Source organism: Ursus americanus, chromosome 26 (genome assembly GCF_024610735.1).
Source record: "Ursus americanus isolate L20-20 chromosome 26, mUrsAme1.1.p, whole genome shotgun sequence".
In the NCBI taxonomy this organism is placed as follows: Eukaryota; Metazoa; Chordata; class Mammalia; order Carnivora; family Ursidae; genus Ursus; species Ursus americanus.
The window spans coordinates 13,965,799-13,987,163 of NC_142152.1; the positions used below are offsets into that span (position 1 = coordinate 13,965,799).

Below are 21,365 nucleotides of genomic sequence, written 5' to 3' on the forward strand. Positions count from 1 at the left end.
TATTCTCTATGATACAGTGGTGAAAAATTCAAATACGAAGCTTAAATCTAAGATATGTCTTCCTTTTACGTGGAATGAAAAAAAAACTTAAATCCCCAGTTATACTTAGTACTTCTAGACAATCCAACTCAAAATCAGGTAAGTTTATTAGAATTCTGAACTCCCCTCAGAGGGACCTCTACCTAGCCTGGTCTTGTTGGAGAACATAGCCAACCTCATGGGGACAAGCTGAGATTGTTGAGTGACTGTAACCCTGGGCAGATGGCTCCCAAGCCCTCTTTCACCTTGAGGATGTCCTCTGGAATGTCACGTTGGAGATCTTCTGATAATAACAGAAACTCAAGCTTTCTCCGGAAAACACTTGGGAGTAATTTCTAGAAGAATCATAAAAAGGAAGCATAGAGATTAGGCATATGCTTTAGTTAACAAGTAATAAGAAAATATTTCTCTCCAGTTAGTTTTATTTCTGCTGTTTCTCTAAGATAAAGTACTTTTAACCACCCAATTCCTGGATATGTTTGAGATACTTTTTTTTTTTTTTAGGGATGTATTTATTTATTTGAGAATGAGAGAGTGTGTGCAAGAGGGAGGAGGAGCAGAAAAAGAGAATCTTCAGACTCCCTGTTGAGCTTACAATCTAATGTTGGCCTTGATCCCACAACCCATGAGATCATGACCCATGACCTGAGCTGAAACCAAGAGTCAGCTGCTGAACTGACTGTGCCACCCAAGCTCCCTAAGATACTTTTCTTTATAAACAAAAACAGCTTAACTTGGATGCATATCCCTCTTAAATACTAACTTTTAAATCCCACGCTGATCAGCCTCAAACTCCAAGATTTGCTCACGTCATGTGACTTTTTTGTCACATAAAGTCTTTTTCCAAGAATCTCCCTTGCAGTGTCCAAACACCCAGTTATGAGTAAACCTGGGACGGTATGGCTCACTTGATCCTCTTTTGGTCTAAACCCTTGTTTCTGGTATTCATTATAAGTTGGAAAACGAAAGAGGAAGCTATCTAATGGTTATTATGTGCCAGATACTGTGTGTCATATTTTCACACATTTAAAAAATTTTCATTTAATCTCTAAATCAAACAAACCTGTGCTTGAGCATACATTTTTACTAAAGATGAATGGTTAGGAAGTATTTTTGAGTTATTTCAAGCATGAAAAAGAAAAAGTGATCTCACGAAATATTTGTTAATGAGACATGCCATCAGAGAAGACTGATGTAAGGAAAGAGAGAGCTCCTGACTCTTCCTGGACCTGCTTGTTTCACAATAACTTGCCTTCACCTGGTTCTTAAAACTAAAATTATAGTTTCCCCTTCTCCAGACACAAATACAAGTAAGAGTAAAATCTAGGAGTAATCCTAACAAACACCGCTTTATGTTTTATTTATCTTATTTCTTTATTTTTTTTTAAGTAGGCTCCACAACCAGTGTGGAGCTCAATGCGGGGCTTGAACTCACGACCCTGAGATCAAGACGTGAGCTGAGATCAAGAGTCCAATGCTTAACTGACCGAGGCACCCAGGCACCCCAACACTGCTTTAAATTAAAGATGCCTCTAAATCACATGGCCGATTAAAGGTTCCAGGAGTCATATTTTATTGAAAGGTCTCCTACCTCAAGCAAGAAGCACCTGCAAGACTGTGTACGCACGCACGTGTGGGGAGGTTTAGAATACAAGATCACACTTTCTCTATTCATGTGCCATTCACCGTATCAGAGGCTAACACGATCTAGTATATTCTCAGTGCAAAATCCTACTTCTTCTTACCACATTCTTCCCTAATGCACCTATGCCATTTGAGTGCTTATATAATGCTAGTGATTTGAAGTCAGTGGAGAAAATTCATGCTGGAAAACTAAAAGTTAAGTGCTTCAATTGAGGACTGAGAGGAAGGAATAGATAAGATGTCCAGACAGCAGGGCCCTGCTAAAGAACAAAGTCTCGTTAAGATATCAGGACTTTAATCAAGAATCCTAAAGACTCCTTAGTTTGTAATCATGGTACTGGTGAAACTGCTTTATGCACGTGCAGGGTCATAAATGACTAACATTTCTAAAACAGGGAAGAATTTGTTCCATGTTTCTAAGCACACATCTTACTATCAAAGCAAGGCATGTTCAATGTAGAAAGAATACAGAAACAGGCAAGTGAAAACACACACATACAACCCCCAAATCTTCCCACTGAGAGACAGCTTCTATTAATTCTGTGGTCTATTCATTTCTATTCATGCATCCCAAATGCATAGTTCTCTAAAGTGTTTTTTCATGTAGCAGAGTATAAACATCCCTCCATGTCACCGAAAGTTCATTTACCACATAATTTTAATAGTGGCACGGTATTTTACAAATGATTAGCCAGTCCTGAACTGTGGACATGGGGGTTGTTTCCAGTTTTCCTTTATTAGAAATAGCATGGCAGTGAACACCTCTGCAGTTAAATCTTTGCACGCATGCTTCCACATGTAGAGATAAATCACTGCAAGACAAAAAGGCAGAAGGCAAAAGAAAATGAAGAAAAGGGAAAATAGAATCACTGTTTCAACTAATAATTAAAAAGGAAGCTTTCGGCAGAAGGTGGGAGACGAAAAAGAGAGGCAGGTAGCAAGTCCCCTAAAATACGAAGGCCACTCTCAGTTAGTGCCTGGCCTTGTGGAACTGCTCTAAGTCCTTGTAAGAGCTGCAGCCTTAGTCATTGTAAGAGTTAAGTCTCTGAGGTCCCTGCTTAAAGTTTAAAACATTTCCACAACTGTTTAAATAATTGAGGCACTGAAGCCTTAAGACTAAATGGCCTTTGATATTGGGAAAAACAAGAACAACTCTTAGTTTGTGCTAAGGAGCCATGGAAGTGAAATCAACCACCTGGTATGGTTGAGCAACTATACAGAAAATAAGCAACAAAGCAGCTATGAATGGGGCACCTGGGTGGCTCACTTGATTAAGCATCTAACTCTTGATTTTGGCTCAGGTCATGATCTCAGGGCCTCCAGGTGGAGCGTGGTTAGGATTCTCTTTTTCCCTTTCTCTGCCCACCCCTGCACCGCCCCCCTCCTCGTCTCTAAAATAAATTAAAAAATCTTAAAAAAAAAAAAAAAAAAAAAAAGGAAAAGAAAAGCAGCCATGAAGTAGGCAAATACCCTTCAGTGAGGGGAAAGTTCATCTGGTTTGACAAATTCCATGTTTGGACTAGAAAGATTTTCAGTCAATAACAATAGACCTTATTTTCTTTTGCTCTTTGAAGATTTTAATTCAAGTTTTCCTTTTTAGATCTGAAACTAGAGCCAACTCAATCATCCTGGGGTTGATTATTTTTAAATTTTGCTTCTCTTTCTTCCCTCTCCTGCTAGCCTTTTGGCATTTTTTGTCTTTTTTTTTAGACACTGCCAAAAACCTGGACATGAGGTACATTTAGATTAGGAATCTGTTTTTTTTTTAATGGCTATATGAAGAAGTGTCAGGCAAAACTGGAACTGAAGGCAAAATTAATTCTGATGACAGGGGGGGAGTAAAGAAGAAAATTAGGCTGAATTATAGACATTTATAGAACAGAATTTATGGTTTCTTTAGGTTCCACCTCAAATAATGTTGAGGTGGAAAAACCAGTAGACTGGGGACTTGAAGTGAGAAGATCTTGCTTCCAGCCTTAGTTCTTCCAAATAACTTTATGGTGTATCCCTGGGCCAGTTATTTCATTTCTGGGTCAGAGGTTCCTCACTTAAATCTTAAAGTCTGAGGCTTAATACAAAATTGTCTCAGAGAAATTCCTCTAATGGATATCAACTTCTGATAATTATCACATATTTCTAAAAAGACTTTTAGTGGTAACCTTTTTTAAAAGAGCACTTTGTTGCAAGTTTTCTTTCACGATTAATTTGTTCACTCTGTTTTTATATTTGGTAACTTTAAGTTTAATTCATGTGGATTATTAAATTATTAATCAATGAGGTTTAAATCTATAAGTACTCACTACACTGGACTAATTACAATGAGATTTTTGGAAGAACAACCAGGTTTCAGCTCAGCCCATTCTCCATAACTTGAGTATTATGAGATTCATACTTTATTCGCTATCTTGTCACTTTCACTTGGTTTTGCAAAGTCCTGTTCAGGCACAAGACTCACAATGGTATTTAAATGATATCACCTTAAATGGTATCACATGTCAATGTATGCTAGTAAATGAATGAATAAATTTAGGTAAGGAGACAGCAATAAAAATTTAAGCCATTCTCACTATTGATACTGAGAAGGGAATATGACAAACCTCATAATAAAGGAAGTAACAGATGAAAAGGAAATCTTTAGCTACTTCCAAGTTCTCAGTCTTGGCCTCAGGAAAAAAATCTGAAATATAAACCTGCTTACCTTTTCCTGGGAGAACCATTTTTCCAGTACAAGAAACCAGACCCATGCTAATCTTTGAGGGTCGATGTCCTGTCCACATCTGAAAAATGTGAAAAGAAAGAATTTCTAAACAAAGAGTTTCTACTGACCTTTACTCTTTTGTGACCCAACATTTGGATTTCACTGCTCAGTCTGTTTTAAACCTAAACAGGCAAGAAGACATTGTCCTAAGGAAAAGTTTTCAATTATATGATAGATCAATAAAACTAGCACCAGAACAGAGCCAACAGCTTTCATTAAAAAAAAAAAAAAAAAAGGAAAAAAAGTCTCACCCCTACCTCCAACTCCCTATCTAGTCTTTATTATTTTTAAACAAAATAACATTCATAGAAAACCATAAAAGCAAGGCTCCTAAAGTATATTCTTGAAAATAGAAACTGAATCAAGTAGTCTTAAAGAAAAAAGGAACTTCATAAAAAATTTATTTTTAGGGGCGCCTGGGTGGCACAGCCGTTAAGCCTCTGCCTTCGGCTCAGGGCGTGATCCCGGCATTATGGGATCGAGCCCCACATCAGGCTCCTCTGCCATGAGCCTGCTTCTTCCTCTCCCACTCCCCCTCTTGTGTTCCCTCTCTCGCTGGCTGTCTCTATCTCTGTCAAATAAATAAATAAAATCTTTTAAAAAAATTTATTTTTAACTCTATGCTAAAAACGGGTATAGGAATTCATAACGCTTTCTTTGAAGTTAGTAATTTAGACAAACTGGCTAGAACCCAAATAAAAAAAAATAAAGGGAAAAAAGAATCACCTAAGTCTCTATGTGTGTTAATACAATACAATATAGCTGTCAAAGTAAGGAAAAGTGAGGGAGAGACTAGACAGCACATTTAATTGTTATACCATTAGCTGTTAATAAGCACTGCCAGGAAAAGCTTCATTAAAAATTTAGATAGAGAGCAGTGGTTGCCAGGGTACAAAGAGGGGTCAAAATATAAAGAGGTATTCCCAGGGAGTGAGGGAATTCTCTTTTGGTGATGGAAGAGTTCTGTATCTTGATTTCAGTTGTAGTTACATGAATCTGTACCTGGATAAAACTGCATAGAACTATACACATAAAAACGAATCCACGTTAAAAAAATGGTGAAAACTTAGTAAGGTCTGTAGTCTAGTTAACAGAAACGTACCAATGTCAATTTCCTGATTTTGATATTGTACAACAGATATATGAGATATCACAATTGGGGGAAGCTGTGGAAAAGGTACTCTTTGTATTTTTTTTTTTTGGACTTTTTGTGAATGTGAAACTTATTTATATAACTTTTAATATAATATTTATATAATTATTTCAAAATAAAAATTTCAAGTGAATTGACTTCCAGTCCTTTGTTAAAGCTATAATACCTTCAATTACATAAGCAAGAAGAGCAGGGTTTGCTTTTTTGGAGGCAAAGAAAATGCTTTTCAATGCAGTTCCACCACCTACTTTAATGATAATAATCAAGAAATGGTGGTTTCAGGCACCCTTTGCTAGCCAGGCTGAAATGCAGTTTCAGATGATAATTGAAAGCCAAAACTGATTAAGTACTAAACACATATTAGGTAAATTTTCAGAGCATGCGAAATACACTCTGCCTCTGATAATTCTTCAGGGGGTAGGTTAGAGAGGCACGTTGACCAGAGCCCAAATACTGACCTTGTGTCTCCTGCCTTGTGACTGCCTGGAATGAAGAGAAGTCCCTTACCTCAGCTGATCTGGACACACCACCAGCGCCTGAAGTATATCTTCCACCTTTTTTGGGATATCCCCTTGTGCCTCGTGTAGCTGAGGTACACATGCCTGAGCCAGCTCCCATTCTCCTCTGCGAAGGCACTCACAGAAAAACCCAAAAAGTTGCTTCTGAGAAGCAGTTTCCTCTTTTCCAAATGGATGATGCATTTTCCCAGCACAGAGTGCAGGGAGATAGAAACAGATGAATTACGCAGAACACATTGTCAATTTTCTCATTCGTGGAGCACCTCCTAGAAACAATACACACCACAGTGAGGCGAAACGGAAGGAACTATAACTAGACAAACTAGTAACTACTAGCCCGGCTGGGAAAAGCGGGACTTACTCCTCTAATTATTGTTTTAAGTTTGATTTGACGTGTTTACTCTTTTTGAGAAGTTCCACCGTTCCACCCTTCCCCGAGGGGTGGATCCCATCTCTCAACACGCATACAATATTTAATCTTAATGGTCGTATTAGCTCGGGGCGCAGACCCCTAACTGTACTTTCATATTCCCCACTTAACTTTACGCCCATTCCGGCTCCAAATCCCCAGGTGGTCGCCTCCTTAAGGATGAGAAATTCAGCAGGAACCTCCCTAGTTTGGGCTCTCTCTTAAGGCAGATGAGTGAGGTCTGGAGAAGAGTCTGTATCAAAGCTGGAGGACCGTGGGGATTGGGGCTGAGGGCCGCTCCCTACAGGGGTCGTGGAGAGCGCCCCCGCCTTCTTTGGGGCGCCTTACACTCACCCGCACCCGGTGCCCAAAGCAATAGAACTTCCAGCGCAGCCATGTTTGAACCGAGTCAGGTGATAGATCCCATTCGGGAGGTTGCCGGATGGCGGGGTGGGGGGGAGGGTGGGACGACTGACAGCGGCTACTCCTATTGGTCAGTGGAGGGCCTATGCAAATAAGGCGCCATATTTGTTTGGGTCACGTGACGCCACCTCCTCTACTAGAGAAAGCTAGGACACCGACAGAATAAATCTGGTATATAAGGATCGTTCTTTCCAGTTTTGACCACTCCTCCGCTCAACACCTTCTGTTTTGCGTTTGGCGGAGCAGGTGGCAGGAATATCAGTGTCCCTTGATTTTTCCTTTTACTCCCTAGAATTTGAAGTCAGCTTTTAAAAAGTGCTAGCCAGTGACAGTGTTTTGCCAGGCCTTGGGGATACCGAGAGCAAGGAAAACTGGATCCTCCTCCATTGTTATTCTATCCATTTGGACTCTGTTACAACCCAGAATCCTACGTCCTGAATTCCCATTTTCTGCCTAATTCCGTTAATTTATTTGCTCATTTACGCGACAACCGTTAATTAAACGGGGTGCTAGTCCATACTTTACAGGCTGAATAAGTTGCGGACCCTGTCCTCAAGGAGCTCACAGTCCAGTGAGGAGTGCAGACCAGTAATTACGATGCAGTAGGCTAAATTATAAGATAGAAAGCGTGCACCAAGAGATGAGCGCAAAGAACGAGCAAAAGCTTTTTTGCAAATATAATACTGTAATCTGAAACCGAGTCTTAAAGCAACAGTTTACTAAGCTTTCTTATCACAGCTGCTTTTACACAGAAACTTGTTTGGTTTCCTTTATAGTCTCCTTGAAGTACAGACTCTCTTGTTTCCCTATTACGTGTTTTCAGTTTGAGTAATTTCATTTAGCATTTCCCAAACTATTTCACCACCAAAGTGTGGTGAAAAAAGCAAGCCAGGAGCGCCTGGTTGGCTCCGTGAGTTAAGCATCTGCCTTTGGCTTACTTAGGTCATGACCCCAGGGTCCTGGAACGGAGCCCCAGCAGGGCTCAGCGGGGAGTCTGCTTCTCCCTCTGCTCCTCCTCCTCTGGCTCTTGTGCGCGCGCGCGCGCTCTTTCTCAAATGAACAAATAAGATCTTAAAAAAAAGAAAAAAAAAGAAAAAAAAAAAAAAGAAAAAAGCAAACCAAAATAAACCCAAGCTCTCTTTCAAAACCTCTTCTAGGATAGGTGATTCTTATCTATTCGTTGGAAACTAACATCTCTCTCTGGTCCATTACACATTTTTTAAAGGTTGTGACAAAAGAAAGAAAAGAGACAATTCAAGTAAGGTTTTTCCTGGCTTCATTCTCTCCTCGCTGCTTTTCCTCTACAGGATATTGATAATCAATGCATTGAGAAACTGACTGGAATTTAAGGACTGATTATAGTGTGAACTACAATTCCCAGCAAGCAGGGGAGCCAACCTGGGACTCTTCCTATCTCTGATTGGATATTTCGCCAGAGTGACAACCCAATCAGCATTTGGGTTGTTGCTTTGCGGCACTTTCCGCGGGGAACTCTGAGGGGTGGGGTAACTTTGAAAGTTGGATGCTACAGACCCGGTACTGGAAAGTTTCGTGTGTGGGGCTCTTGTGGGGAAATGGGATGCGCTCATTATTTTCTGCTCCTTCTCTGGGCCCCTGTCTGTGTTATTGCTTCGGGGTAGCGGAGAATCTCTCTTTGGTCCAGTACACTTCCCCTTAGGCCCATAGACATCTTAACAGGAACCCCGCCGCGGATCTGGGGGCTTCTGTGGCCTTTTGTGGGGGATGCTGGGAAGCTACTCCTTGTTGGAAAAAGTTATTTTTAGGGGATTCTAAGGTGACATTTTCGCCTCTTGATGCCCACCTCCCCTCTCTCATTTGAGGGCTGTTTGGAGTCTCGGCAGGGGAAGTTTAGGGTCTGCTCGCCTTCTGGTGGTGTTGAAGAAGACGTAAAGTGAGAAATCTGTAGTTCTGTCAGTGGATTCGAACGCGGACTCAACCATTTGCTACTGATAGACTTTGCACAAGTTTTTCAACTCAGCGTCGCAGTATCCTTAGTCTGAAAAGGACGGAAGCTCTTGGAACAGTACTTGGCACCAGTAAGGGCTCAATAAATATTAGCTATTATCGTTACTTAACAATTTTTATTGAACATCTTCCGTGAGGATTTTTACTTTGTTGAGGAGGGACGGTTTCAATCTTCAGGATGGAATAACTTCCCTCATCCCTGTTTACGTGGGCGGGCATGCTTGTTTAAGTCCCTTGTGGAAGGAAGAAAAGATTATCCAACAAATATGTACGAGTATGATGAGAACATTGGAGAGGAGAAGAGAGTGAGTTGGGGGCAGGCTTTGTGGAGGAAAGTCAAGGAGTTAGGACTGACTGATCATTGGTGTAACCTACCAACATATTGTGACTGGAGAGCAGATAAGTGAAGTGGCAAATGTTTTGTTACCTGAATTGATAATGGCAAATGGTAACCTTGAGGTGTGTGTGTCAGGCACCATCCAAATCCTTTAACCTTTCACTACATTCTTATGAGGTAGATATTTGATTTAAATTTGTTTTATGGATGAGGAAACAGACACCAGGAGATAAGTACCTGCCAGGAAGGCCAGGGTCTGGGCCTTGCAATCTGATGTATGAGAGGGAAGTGAGAGGCCAGCTGATGAAGGGTCTTTATGTGATCTTAAAAAGTGTGGAATTTATCCCGTGGTCTGACGGTCCCATGGGTAGTTTTAAAGGATGACAGTGACAGGATTGGAGTACATTTTTAGGTAGCTACCTCTGGCAGGATTGTGGCACTGACCTGACTTTTGCAGACCAGTTTTGCCAGGAATGGCCAGCAATCCCTGTACCGACAGAAGAAAGGTTACTCCAAACTTTGATGTGAAAAGGAGGAGAAGGAAAGGGGGTAAAAGCTCAGAGGCGAAGATCCTTTGCTCTTCTTTGCTCCTGCTTTTATTGGTCCTTCAGGGTAATCACAAATCCTTATCACTATTCCTCAGGCACATGATGTGTGACAAGGGGTCTTACTGAAACTGGAAGGATCCGTTTAGGGGAAAGATACAATGTGCTAATCTGCGTGTTCTACGAGTTCTGCTAAACACAGCCTAAGGGACAATGCCTGCATCTCTTAGATCACAGGGCAGCTGTTTGGCTAGGAAAGTTTCCGGAACGCAACTCCCCTCAGCATTCCAACAGCAGAGTGGTCATGCAGGCCTTGGCATTCCAAAGGCCTATGCCCTTCTCCCAAACCTTCCCTGCCCTCAGCAGCCTCAGTGTTAGGTTTTAGCAAGCCGGGTATTATGGCTGATTTCATGCTCTACGTTAACCCCAACAAGTTTGTGTTTCTTCCTGTCTGCTTCCATAGCACGGTTAAATGCCAATAACAGTACTGATTGGATGACTAATTATTTGTGTATACATATCTCTTCATCTTTTACTGTGAGTTTCCAAAGGGTAGGGAATATGCTTAAATGATTCTTGTACCCCAGGGCTCAGCAGAGTGTGTGATGAAGAAGTGTCTGTGGAAGGAGCAAATGAATGGATGATTTTTTGTTTTTTTTTTTTTGATAGTGCAGGGAATAACCAGAGGCAGTATGCATAGTGCGGGCAGATGATGGGAGTGGCCCTAATGAGGCTGAGATAGCGGAGTTGGTTTGTTAAAGTCCAGATAGTTTGGGTTCTCTTTTTGATTGAATTTATCAGTCTAAATGGTGTTATTGCCCAAAATTACCTGATCTGTGAAGACACTAGGAAATGATACAGCAAATATCGCTTGGTAAACTATTTGGGAAACAAATCAATACTGACAAATTCCTACTGAGGTGAAATGAGAGGGATGTATTTTGTATTTGGGAGGTGTGTGTGTCTGTGTGCACACGTGAATGTGTGTGAGAGAGGGAGAGAAGAGGAAGAAAAGGGAGAGAGAGGGAGGGAGGAAGTTTATTTGATTCAGAGAATTTAGATGTTATGTAGAAATTTGGGCCATGGTATTGGAAGTAAACTGGTGTCCACATTCTCAGTACTATGTATTTTTTTCCCAAAATGTCACTCCTTTTCTGATAACTATATTGCTTTATCGCCTGGAATAATGAAGAGTTCCTGTTTCTACTCTATTCAAAGGATATCTTGCCATCTCCGTGAGATACATAGCCTCTCCTTTGCATGCATTATTAAAGGAATCACAGTGATTGTGTTCTAGTTCTCTGAAGATATTTCATGAGCCTCATTTAGGCCTAGTGAGGTTCAACAAGAATGAAATTTAATTGCATGTGAGAATGTGAGAAGCTAAACAATAAAAAACAATTTCACTTTGTAAATATGACCTGAAATAATAAAATCTCATTTGATTCAGAGGTTTGCTCTGCCTTGTAGAAAAAGGAGAGGTTAAGTATGATTATGGACTTGTAGTAGGGTGTAATGGTTAAGTGGATAAGCCTTAGAGTCAAACTTCCTGACTTAAATTCTGGATCCACCGTTAACTTTTTCTGGTGACAATGGAATAGCTAACATTTCTAGTCTTTAGTGTTCTCATGTGTAAAAATTGGATCAATAATCAAACTTCCTTATAGGGCTGTTGAGAAGATTAAATGTGATAAATTATATAAAGTTTTGGAACAGTGTCTGGTACGTAGTAGGTACACAGTAAATTTATTGTTATAGTGTAACGAAAGTAAAGGCTTTCTAAGGAGTGCTGCTTGGAAATATTCTTTGAGGGTTAATTATGTATCCAAATAAAATTTATAAATGCATTGAAGATCTTAAGATGCTATACAAATGTGAAGTGTTCTTATTTTCATGTAAGAAATATCAAAGAATTGTGTGGAATGCACATTCTTAACGTTGTCTTGTTTCTCTGTGTGGATGTTTGGCAGACATTTAGAAAGATTCTGTAGCAGTCCTTTATTTTATCAGTAATATTTATTTATTTTTTGAAGATTTTATTTGTCACAGAGAGCACAAGCAGGGGGGAGAGGCAGGCAGAGGGAGAAGCAAGCCCCGCTGAGCAAAAAGCTCTGTGCAGGACTCTATCCCAGGACCCTGGGATCATGATCTGAGCTGAAGGCAATCGCTTAATGGACTGAGCCACCCAGGTGTCCCTATCAGTAATATTTTAGATACTATACATTTCATTTTGCATCTGGAGAAGCTTGAAGAGTTTTTTTATTTTGTAGTATGTTTTGGATAGCCTGTCTACTATTGCTTATGCCTTTTTCCAATTCTTTTCAGGTCTTTTCTGCTGCATCTGGAGGCATGGGTAGCAAGAAACTCAGACGAGTGGGTTTATCACAAGAGCTGTGTGACCGTCTGAACAGACATCAGATTGTTACCTGTCAGGTAAAATTTATATACTTTTTCTCATGGAGAAACTTAAAGTACAAATTAATCTTAAATTTAATAACTCCAAAATAAGCCTGAAATATGAAAATCTAACTTAAAAAAAAAAAGGTAAATGATAGTGCTTCTCCAGAAACTAGTTTAAAATAACAGGCCACTTAGGTTGTATTTCCAAATGTGATTTCATTTATCCAGATTCCAATACGTTTGCATTTTGGGTCAGGGGAGAATGCTTATAGCATAATGTGAAGTATACTCACGCCATTTATTTGGGATTCTAGAGAAGTTTTGTCCACTTGAAAGAAATTTTGCAGTTACATGAGAAATAGGACTTAAGTGAGGAGATGGTATTCAAAATGGATAATGTCTCTTCCAAGCAAGAGAAATTAATAGAATAATTTTCCTTCCAGTGAATGAGATAAATGGGTAGAGCAGATGTTGCATTTTTAAGCACAATAGTGAAGTAGATCCCTCTTAGGTTAAATAAGGTTTTATGTTAGGATTTAATCCTTAATGAAACAATTTTTCAGAGTATGCTGAAATTTTAAAAAATTGCTTTGTGTGTTAATGGTATTTTTGGTTCCTCTGTTATACACTTAATAATCCTCATGTTCATACTTGAAAACACTCTTAAAAGTATGAGATTTAACATTTCATTCCATAGTTTTATTGTCTCAATTATTAAATACTTCCTGTGAATGATCTCATAGTTTAGAAAGAAACCCATTTCAACCTCATACTTTCTGGTGTCTGTTTGTGTCCCAACTCCAGCATAGGGCAGTGCTCATATACACCTGGTTTGGAGGCTGCTGCTATGTGATGTTACTTGATGTGTCCTCTGGTATATGCTAACTAAATTGGAGAATGAGAAGATAAGTTTATGGCATCGTATCTTTCAGTTAAGGCATATGTAGGGGGAAATACTATAAGAAACATATAAATCTGTGATCTACAATGAATTATGCTTTATCTACACATGGATAGTGTCCATGAAAAGTTTCTTTTTAATTCCAGTATCTTTGTTGCACATGTATGTTTAAAATAGTCTTTTTATGTCTCTAGGACTTTTTATGTCTTTCCCCACTGGAGCTTATGAAGATGACTGGCCTTAGTTATGGAGGGGTTCATGAACTTCTATGTATGGTCAGCAGGGCCTGTGCCCCACAGATGCAAACGGTATATATATGTATTTTATTATTATTTGGTTATGATTTTTGAGACAATTCTTTATCTCATTTAAAATCTTTTTTAGGGGGCACCTGGGTGGCATAGTTGGTTTAGCAACCAACTCTGGTTTCGGCTCAGGTCATGATCTCAGGGTCATGAGATTGAGCCCCATGTTGGGCTCCATTCTCAGTGTGGAGTCTACTTGAGACTCTCTTTCCCTCTGCCTCTTACCTCTGTGTGTGCATGCATGTGCGTGCTCTCTCTCTCTCAAATAAATAAATCTTTAAAAAAATAAGATCTTTTTGGGGATGAGGCAAAAGCAAAAATAGAGATGAACACCTCAAAAATATTGACCATCACCATTGAGTTAGTCCTTTAATGAGAATATATGTGAAAAATTTATGCAGTTTATTAGCTCCTGGGAGACAGTTCCTAATTATGGGAATGAGAAAGCAGCAGGAAGTTTTTTTTTTCTGTAGCTAATAGTGATATTTCAAAAGGTCATCTTTGTCTTTTGTTTGTTTGGGTAGAATTTGTGGACCTCACGTTAAATTTTAACATACTTGTAAAATTAGAATGTCCCTGTCTCTGTAATACTAACTTTTATCATCATCAGTCTACATCATGAAGTACACATACTGAATTTACACTTGCTTATTGATTGAATAAATAATACTTAAAAACTTTGCTCACTCTTTTTTTTTATAAAGATTTTATTTATTTATTTGACAGAGATAGAGACAGCCAGCGAGAGAGGGAACACAAGCAGGGGGAGTGGGAGAAGAAGAAGCAGGCTTCCAGCAGAAGAGCCTGACATGGGGCTCAATTCGAGAATGCAGGGATCACACCCTGAGCCGAAGGCAGATGCTTAACGACTGAGCCACCCAGGCGCCCCACTCTTTTTTTTTTTTTTTGAAGATTTTATTTATTTGAGAGAGAAGAGAGAGAGAGAGAGAGAGGGAGAGCGAGAGCGAGCATGAGGTTGGGGGACGGGCAGAGGGAGAGGCAGAAGCACACTCATTGCTGAGTGTAGAGCCCAAGCGGGGCTTGATCCCAGCACTCAGATCACACCCTGAGCCGAAGGCAATTGCTTAACCAACTGAGCCACCCGGTGCCCAAAAACTTTACTCACCCTTGGGAAGAGTTAAAGTCTTTTATAACAAATCCTCATCAAGTTGTACTATTAATTTATACTTTCTGTTTAATAATTTTAGATTTTCAACATGTAGGTTTTAGTGTATGGTAGAAAAGATCTTGTTTTCCGAGAATAAGAGTGCCTAGAAGTCTGTTCAGTGCTTTACAGATTTATTTATTTAGGTGGATTATAGATTACTTACCTTACATCTTATATTGAAATTTGTTAACCACTGAGCAATAAAGTGGAGTTCAATTCTGTGAAGTAGGAAGTAAGGGATGTTAGTGTCATTTGAAATTTCTGACATTAATGAATAGATAAAGTATTTTCTTTTGTTCAGATTTAGCTTGTGATCTAAGAAAATACTTCATAGGCAGAGTAGTCAGAAGAATTAAAATTGGAGTTAGGGATTGTCACTGTTTTAGCTTTGTTATTGACCTTGGAGCTTTGAACAGCTCACCTTGTTTTATGGGAGAAGAAAGGGGCTAAAATAGTAAGTGACGATTCTGTGACCAGGTTCAAATTAACTTGTTAGTATTTTGAAGCTTGTAAAGCACCAAGAAAGTGTTTTAGTTTGATGTGTGTCATTCTGTTTGGTCAATATCTATGCCATATTTCTAGTTAGAGAATTAAAGAAGAGAGCATGAGCAGGAAATTCACCTTTAGTCTCCACTTCTGCTACCGTTTCAGCCTCGGTTTCAGTACCATTCCAGATGCTGGCTCAGGAAGCCATCTTTCTCCTTTGTTGTACATTCACTCCTGTACCATTCTGTGGATTTGAGTCTTGGTTTAAACATTGGCTTAGCTTCAGTTCATCTTTCCAGGGAAGATTTTTTTGTTCATTTATATATTCCTTTAGCTAGTATTTATTGAGTGCCTGCCATGTGGCAGGTACTCTGTCAGGTCCTGGGGATCTTGTAGTGAACATGGTAACATCCTGCCCTCATGCAGCTTACAGTCTAGTGCAAGTCAGACATTAGACATACAATTACATAAACAGTTATTTGTAGTAATGATAAATCCTATCAAGGAAAAGTACAAAAAGCTCTGAAGCTTAATAACAGGGTATATTACTTAGTTCGGGGGTTGGGAAGGGCTCCCCTTAGGAAGTGACACTTTAGCTAAAACCTGAAGGATGAATAGGGAAGAGATGGGCAAGGTCAGAAAGGAGGTGAGCATGGAGGAGTTTACAGGCAGTGGGACCAGGAAGTGCAAAGGCCCTGTGAGGAGAAGGAGAATGGTGCTTCCCAGCAGTAAAATCAGGCTGGTGTGAATGGAACATAGTGGTGAGGAGCAGATTGACCTCGGAGATGAAGTCAGAAGTAAGCAGGAGTCACATCATGGAGCCTGCAGACCGCGTAAAGGATTTTGAACTTTATTCTGAGAGTAATAAAAAGTCATAAAAGGGTATAATCTTTGTTTTTAAAAACTCAGTCTTGCACAGAGACTTTATCAAAAACATGATTCCAGGCCTATCGCAGGCTGACTGTGCTGTTCTGATTGTTGCTGCTGCTGTTGGTGAATTTGAAGCAGGTGTCTCCACTGATGGGCAGACCCGTGAGCATGCCCTTCTGGCTTACACAGGGGGTGTACAACAACTAATTGTTGGTGTTAACAAAATGGATTCCACTGAGCCACCCTACAGAGATATGAGGAAATCTTTAAGGAAGTCAGCACCTACATTAAGAAAATTGGCTACAACCCTGACACAGTAGCATTTGTGCCAATTTCTGGTTGGAATGGTGACAGCATGCTGGAGTCAAGTGCTAACATGCCTCGGTTCAGGGGGTGAAAAGTCACATGTAAAGATGGGAATGCCAGTGGAACCACACTGCTTGAAGCTCTGGATTGCATTTCTGCCACCAGCTCGTCCAACTGACAAGCCCTTTTGTCTGCCTCTGGGATGTCTACAAAATTGGTGATATTGGTACCGTCCCTGTGGGCCGAGTGGAGACAGGTGTTCTTAAACCTGGCATGGTGGTCGCCTTTGCTCCAGTCAATGTTTCAACTGAAGTAAAGTCTGTTGAAATGCACCATGAAGCTTTGAGTGAGGCTCTTCCTGGAGACAATGTGGGCTTCAGTGTCAAGTATGTATCTGTCAGAGATGTTCATCGTGGCAATGTGGCTGGTGACAGCAAAAATGACCCACCCACGGAAGCAGCTGGCTTTACAGCTCAGGTGATTATCCTGAACCATCCAGGCTTAATCAGTGCTGGATATGCACCTGTGTTCTATTGTCACACAGCTCACATTGCTTGCAAGTTTGCTGAGCAGAAGGAGAAGATAGATCGTTGTTCTGGGAAAGAGCTGGAAGATGGTCCCAAGTTCTTGAAATCTGGTCATGCTGCCATTGTTGATATGGTTCCTGGCAAGCCTATGCGTGTTCTCTGACTGGCCCCCTCTGGGCCGTTTTACTGTTAGTGACATGAGACAGATGGTTGCTGTGGGTGTATTAAAACAGTGGATAAGAAGACAGCTGGCTCTGGCAAGGTCACCAAGTCTGCCCAGAAAGCTCAGAAGGCTAAATGAATATTATCCCCAATACCTTCCACCCCAGTCTTAATCTGCGGTGGAAGAACGGTTTCAGAACTATTTGTGTCAATTGGCCAATTAAGTTTAATAGTTAAAGACTGGTTAATGATAACAATGCATTGTAAAACCCTCAGAAGGAAAGGAGAATGTTTTGTGGACCATTTGTTTTGTGTGTGTGTGTGTGGCAGTTTTAAGTTATTAATTTTTTAGAATTAGTACTTTTTAATGGAAACAACTTGATCAAAAATCTGTCACAGAATTTTGAGACCCATTAAAACAAAAGTTTAATGAGGGAAAAAAACCCACCACAACTCAGTCTTGAACATAGATAAGTGATTGAAAAGGAACAGGAAGATATTCGTTAAGACCAGTTGGGTATCTACTACTGTTTTCCAGACAGAAAGTGTTTGTGGCATGCATTATTAGTGTGGTGTCAGTGCAGGTGGCATCATGTCAGTAGTTATGAGATATATTTAGGAGGCAGAATCAATAGGATTGGTGATTGTTTGCCAGTGGGTGGTGGTGAGATACAGGAAAGTGACAGATGATTCCTTGATTTTTTGTTTTGGGAAACTGGGTAGTATCACTTCCTAAGATGAGGAATGCTGGGAGAGGATCAGGCTTGAGGGAGGCAGATCATGAATTTAATTTAGTACTTGTTGAATTTAGGTGCTTATGAAACAATGAATGGATCCACAAAGCAGGCAATTCAATACATGGACCTGGAGTCTGAAGGAGAGGTCTGTCGTAGCAGTATGCATTTGGGAGTCATCAATGTAAATATGATAATGAGATAAGCATATCCAACACCAAGTCCTGAGTGAAGCCAACACTTTGAGATCAGATTAAATAATGATGCGTCTGAGAAGAAGCAGCCACCAACATGGAAGAAAAACTGGTGGAGTGGCATACCAAAATATTCCTTTTTATTTCATTTATATACGTATTATCATTTCTGAAGTCTTACTCTATTCGTTCATTTTAGTCTTTTTTATATGTGTCACTAAATCTATTATTCTAGTGATTAGTGCACTTACAGTTGCAGAGGAAGTACTTTAATGTTGACAGACTGGACAGTGTTTACACATTTGATAAAATGTCCCCAGGCCCACCTCTCAGGCAACAGCCTGATGATATATTGTAGACAATATTCAGGTATTTCTAAATCAGATGCATACCACATGACTTTTTTCTGTAGCTTTTCTTTTTTTTTTTTTAACGTACCTGAGTATAGCCTTAGAAAAATGTAATAATCTATGGTTTAAATCATCTAAGAATTTAATAGGAGAGATTGGACAGAAGTGGGCACATTTATGGCTTATAAATATTAATATACTGGTTTTCCTACATCCTCACAGAAGCAGAAAGGCCTTAGATTTGATATATAGATTTATTAAGTTGTAAATTTTAAGTGATTAGAAACCGTCTCTGTTTCTCTTCCCAGAGTTTATCATAGTATATGGTATGTGGTAGGTACTCAGTATTTGTTGAATGAATGAATGAATGAATGATTACAGTTCTATGGCTTGACCTCAGTTTATTTGAGCAATTTAATAAAATAGTAGTATTTTTTAATCTTAGAAATTGCAGAAGTAAGCATTCTTAAACACTGCTAGCTAGTTATGTAATCACATTAATCACATCTTTAAAGGCCCCTTTTCAGATGAAGGTAACATTCACAGGTTCCAAGGATTTGATGCAGATATCTTTTGGGGGAACATTTCTCAGGCTACCATACCTACCTTCAAGCTATTCTTCATAGACCAACCTTGGTTTGGAAAGATAACTTGAGCATGCCATTCCTTGTTGCTCTCCACATTGACCCCAGACTCAACAAGGCTCTTTCGTGATTTGGCCCTGCTTATTTCTCCAGCCTCATCAGTGGCCCCACTGTGACCACACTCCATCTTTCAACCATTCTAAATGAACTCTTTATTTTTTGTAGTTTTTATTCCCGTTTTCTCCCTTTCTTTGTATGTTCTGTCTCTTTGGCAGGAACATGCACATTTCCTTTGTTTAACGGCTATTTCACATTTTAGCTCAGACATCCAGCTCTTCCTGAAGTCTTCCTGGATCACAAAATCCATAGAACAGGTACACTGTCTCTGTGTCTCCACTTTCCCTGTCATGGTATCTCTGATAACTGTATTGTAATTGCCCAGTTTTCAGTTCTGATTTCAGTTGCTGGCTGAATATACGTACTGTGAGGGCAGGGCCTCTATCTCTTCTGTCATATCCCCATAGTCTGGCACAGTCTCTGGCATGGACTAAATATTTGTTTAACAAATAAATGTTTGAGGAAAAGAGGGATGGATTGGAGTTCCAGCTGCTAGAAATTGAGGTTTGGAGTTGGTTTCTGGTTTTGAATAGACACGGAGATTGAAAAGAACGTCTTCTTTTTCTTGTTGAGGCTTATGGGATGAAGATGCGGACGTCTGCCTCTCTCTCACCAGCATTCTTAGCCACAACCCTTTCTGCATTGGATGAAGCCCTGCATGGTGGTGTGGCTTGTGGATCCCTCACAGAGGTAAAGGAGAAACTTTCCAAACCTCCCATTGACCTATAACCTTCAGGCCCAGGGGAAAAAGTTTAGTTGAAAAACATGAAGTATTTCATACCTCAAGGGCATGGTTCTCCAACTCAGGATCTAGTATAGTTGCTTTGCAAAAATAAAGATATTCAAAACAGTCCTTGCTGACCACATGAAGTCTGCTTAGGTTGCTGTTTCTTAAGATTAACTTAGAAAATGATGAATATTATGAAACAGTATGAAACAATTCGGGGGAATTAAAAAAGGAACACTTCCTAGTGTATTAGGAAGGAAAATTTGAAATTTTATTAACATGTGGGCAAATTACAGTATTAAACTGAAGTGAGCTATTTTTAGTTTCTGTCATAGATAAAATTTGTTTCTAGGATATGATGGTTATATATTGTTGCACAACAAATCACTTCAAAACTAAGTGACTTAAAAACAACAATTAATAGGTGACCTGGGTGGCTCAGTCGTTAAGCATCTGCCTTCGGCTCAGGGCGTGATCCCAGGGTTCTGGGATTGAGCCCCGCATCAGGCTCCCTGCTCCTCTGTGAGCCTGCTTCTTCCTCTCCCACTCCCCATGCTTGTGTTCCCTCTCTCGCTGGCTGTGTCTCTCTCTCTATCAAATAAATAAATAAAATCTTTAAAACAACAACAACAACAATTAATACTTATTATTTCTGTTTCTTTGGGAGTGGTTTAGCTCAGAGATATCGGTGAGGGATGCAGTATCTTGAAGGCTTGGTGAGGCTGGAGAATATTTCCAAGAGGGCTCACTCACATAATTGGGATGTTGATGCTGGTTCTTGGTAGAGGTCACAGTTCCTCTCCAGGTGGGGTGTCCACAGGCTGCTTGAGTTCCTCACGACATGGTGGTTGACTTCTCACAGGGTGAGTAATCCAAAAGAAGGCAAGATGGAAGTGGTGATGCCTTTGATGATTTAGCTGTGGAAGTTACACACCATTAACTTCTGCCACATTCTCTTCTTTAGAAGCAAGTCATTAAGTACAGCTCACATTCAAGGAAAGGGAAAATTGGCTCTGCTTTTTGAAAGAAGTGTCAAGAATTCAAGGACTTCTTTCTTTCTTTCTTTCTTTCTTTCTTTCTTTTTGGGGGGAGGGGCAGAGGGAGAGGGAGAGAGAGAATCTCAAGTAGGGTCCATGTGGGGCTTGATCTCACAACCCTGAGATCACGCCTGAGCCCACAATCAAGAGTTGGACACTTGGGGTGCCTGGGTGGCACAGCGGTTAAGCGTCTGCTTTCGGCTCAGGGCGTGATCCCGGCGTTCCGGGATCGAGCCCTGCATCAGGCTCCTCTGCTATGAGCCTGCTTCTTCCTCTCCCACTCCCCCTGCTTGCGTTCCCTCTCTCGCTGGCTGTCTCTATCTCTGTCAAATAAATAAATAAAATCTTAAAAAAAAAAAAAAAAAAGAGTTGGACACTTAACCGACTGAGCTACCCAGGTGCCCCAAGGATGTTTTATTTTCATTGAATAAGTTTGACATGTAATATTGTGTAAGTTTAAGGTTTTCGTCAAGTTACTTTAATACATTTATATATTGTAATATGGTTGCCGATGTAGCAATATTTACCACATTACATAATTATAGTACAATATTATTGTCTATATTCATGAGACTCATTAGATAGCTATGGCTTATTTACTTTTCATTACAAGTTTGTACTGTTAAACATCATCACTTTTTAAAAAATAGATTTATTTATTTTAGAGAGAGAGAGAAGGCACAGG

The 21,365-nt window shown here is 40.0% G+C and overlaps 2 protein-coding genes and 1 pseudogene across 13 annotated transcripts in view; 2 read left to right on the plus strand and 1 right to left on the minus strand.

Moving 5' to 3' along the window:
* The window catches only part of ZFYVE26 (zinc finger FYVE-type containing 26), a 64,073-nt gene extending 57,110 nt beyond the window's left edge, over positions 1–6,963 (minus strand). The window contains exons 1-4 of one of the 2 annotated variants that reach the window (XM_045807975.2): positions 6,876–6,963; positions 6,102–6,378; positions 4,382–4,460; positions 285–374 (exon numbers count right to left, since the gene is read on the minus strand). In XM_045807975.2, coding sequence (XP_045663931.2) covers positions 285–374; positions 4,382–4,460; positions 6,102–6,295 — 363 coding nt within the window. In that variant the 5' untranslated portion in view covers positions 6,296–6,378; positions 6,876–6,963. Of the gene's footprint in view, positions 1–284; positions 375–4,381; positions 4,461–4,509; positions 4,564–6,101; positions 6,379–6,875 lie in introns of those variants that run through there. The other variant, XM_087856046.1, reaches the window with a different exon arrangement.
* A 103-nt stretch (positions 6,964–7,066) lies between these two features.
* Positions 7,067–21,365, plus strand: part of RAD51B (RAD51 paralog B) — a 695,021-nt gene continuing 680,722 nt past the window's right edge. For 6 of the 11 annotated variants that reach the window (XM_087856053.1, XM_087856047.1, XM_087856055.1 and 3 more), the window contains exons 1-4: positions 8,422–8,480; positions 12,138–12,245; positions 13,308–13,421; positions 19,490–19,606. In XM_087856053.1, the coding sequence (XP_087712179.1) occupies positions 12,162–12,245; positions 13,308–13,421; positions 19,490–19,606 (315 nt within the window). In that variant the 5' untranslated portion in view covers positions 8,422–8,480; positions 12,138–12,161. The other 5 variants (XM_087856049.1, XM_087856048.1, XM_087856051.1 and 2 more) reach the window with 5 other exon arrangements.
* On the plus strand, positions 15,623–18,388 carry LOC148107690 (elongation factor 1-alpha 1 pseudogene; annotated as a pseudogene).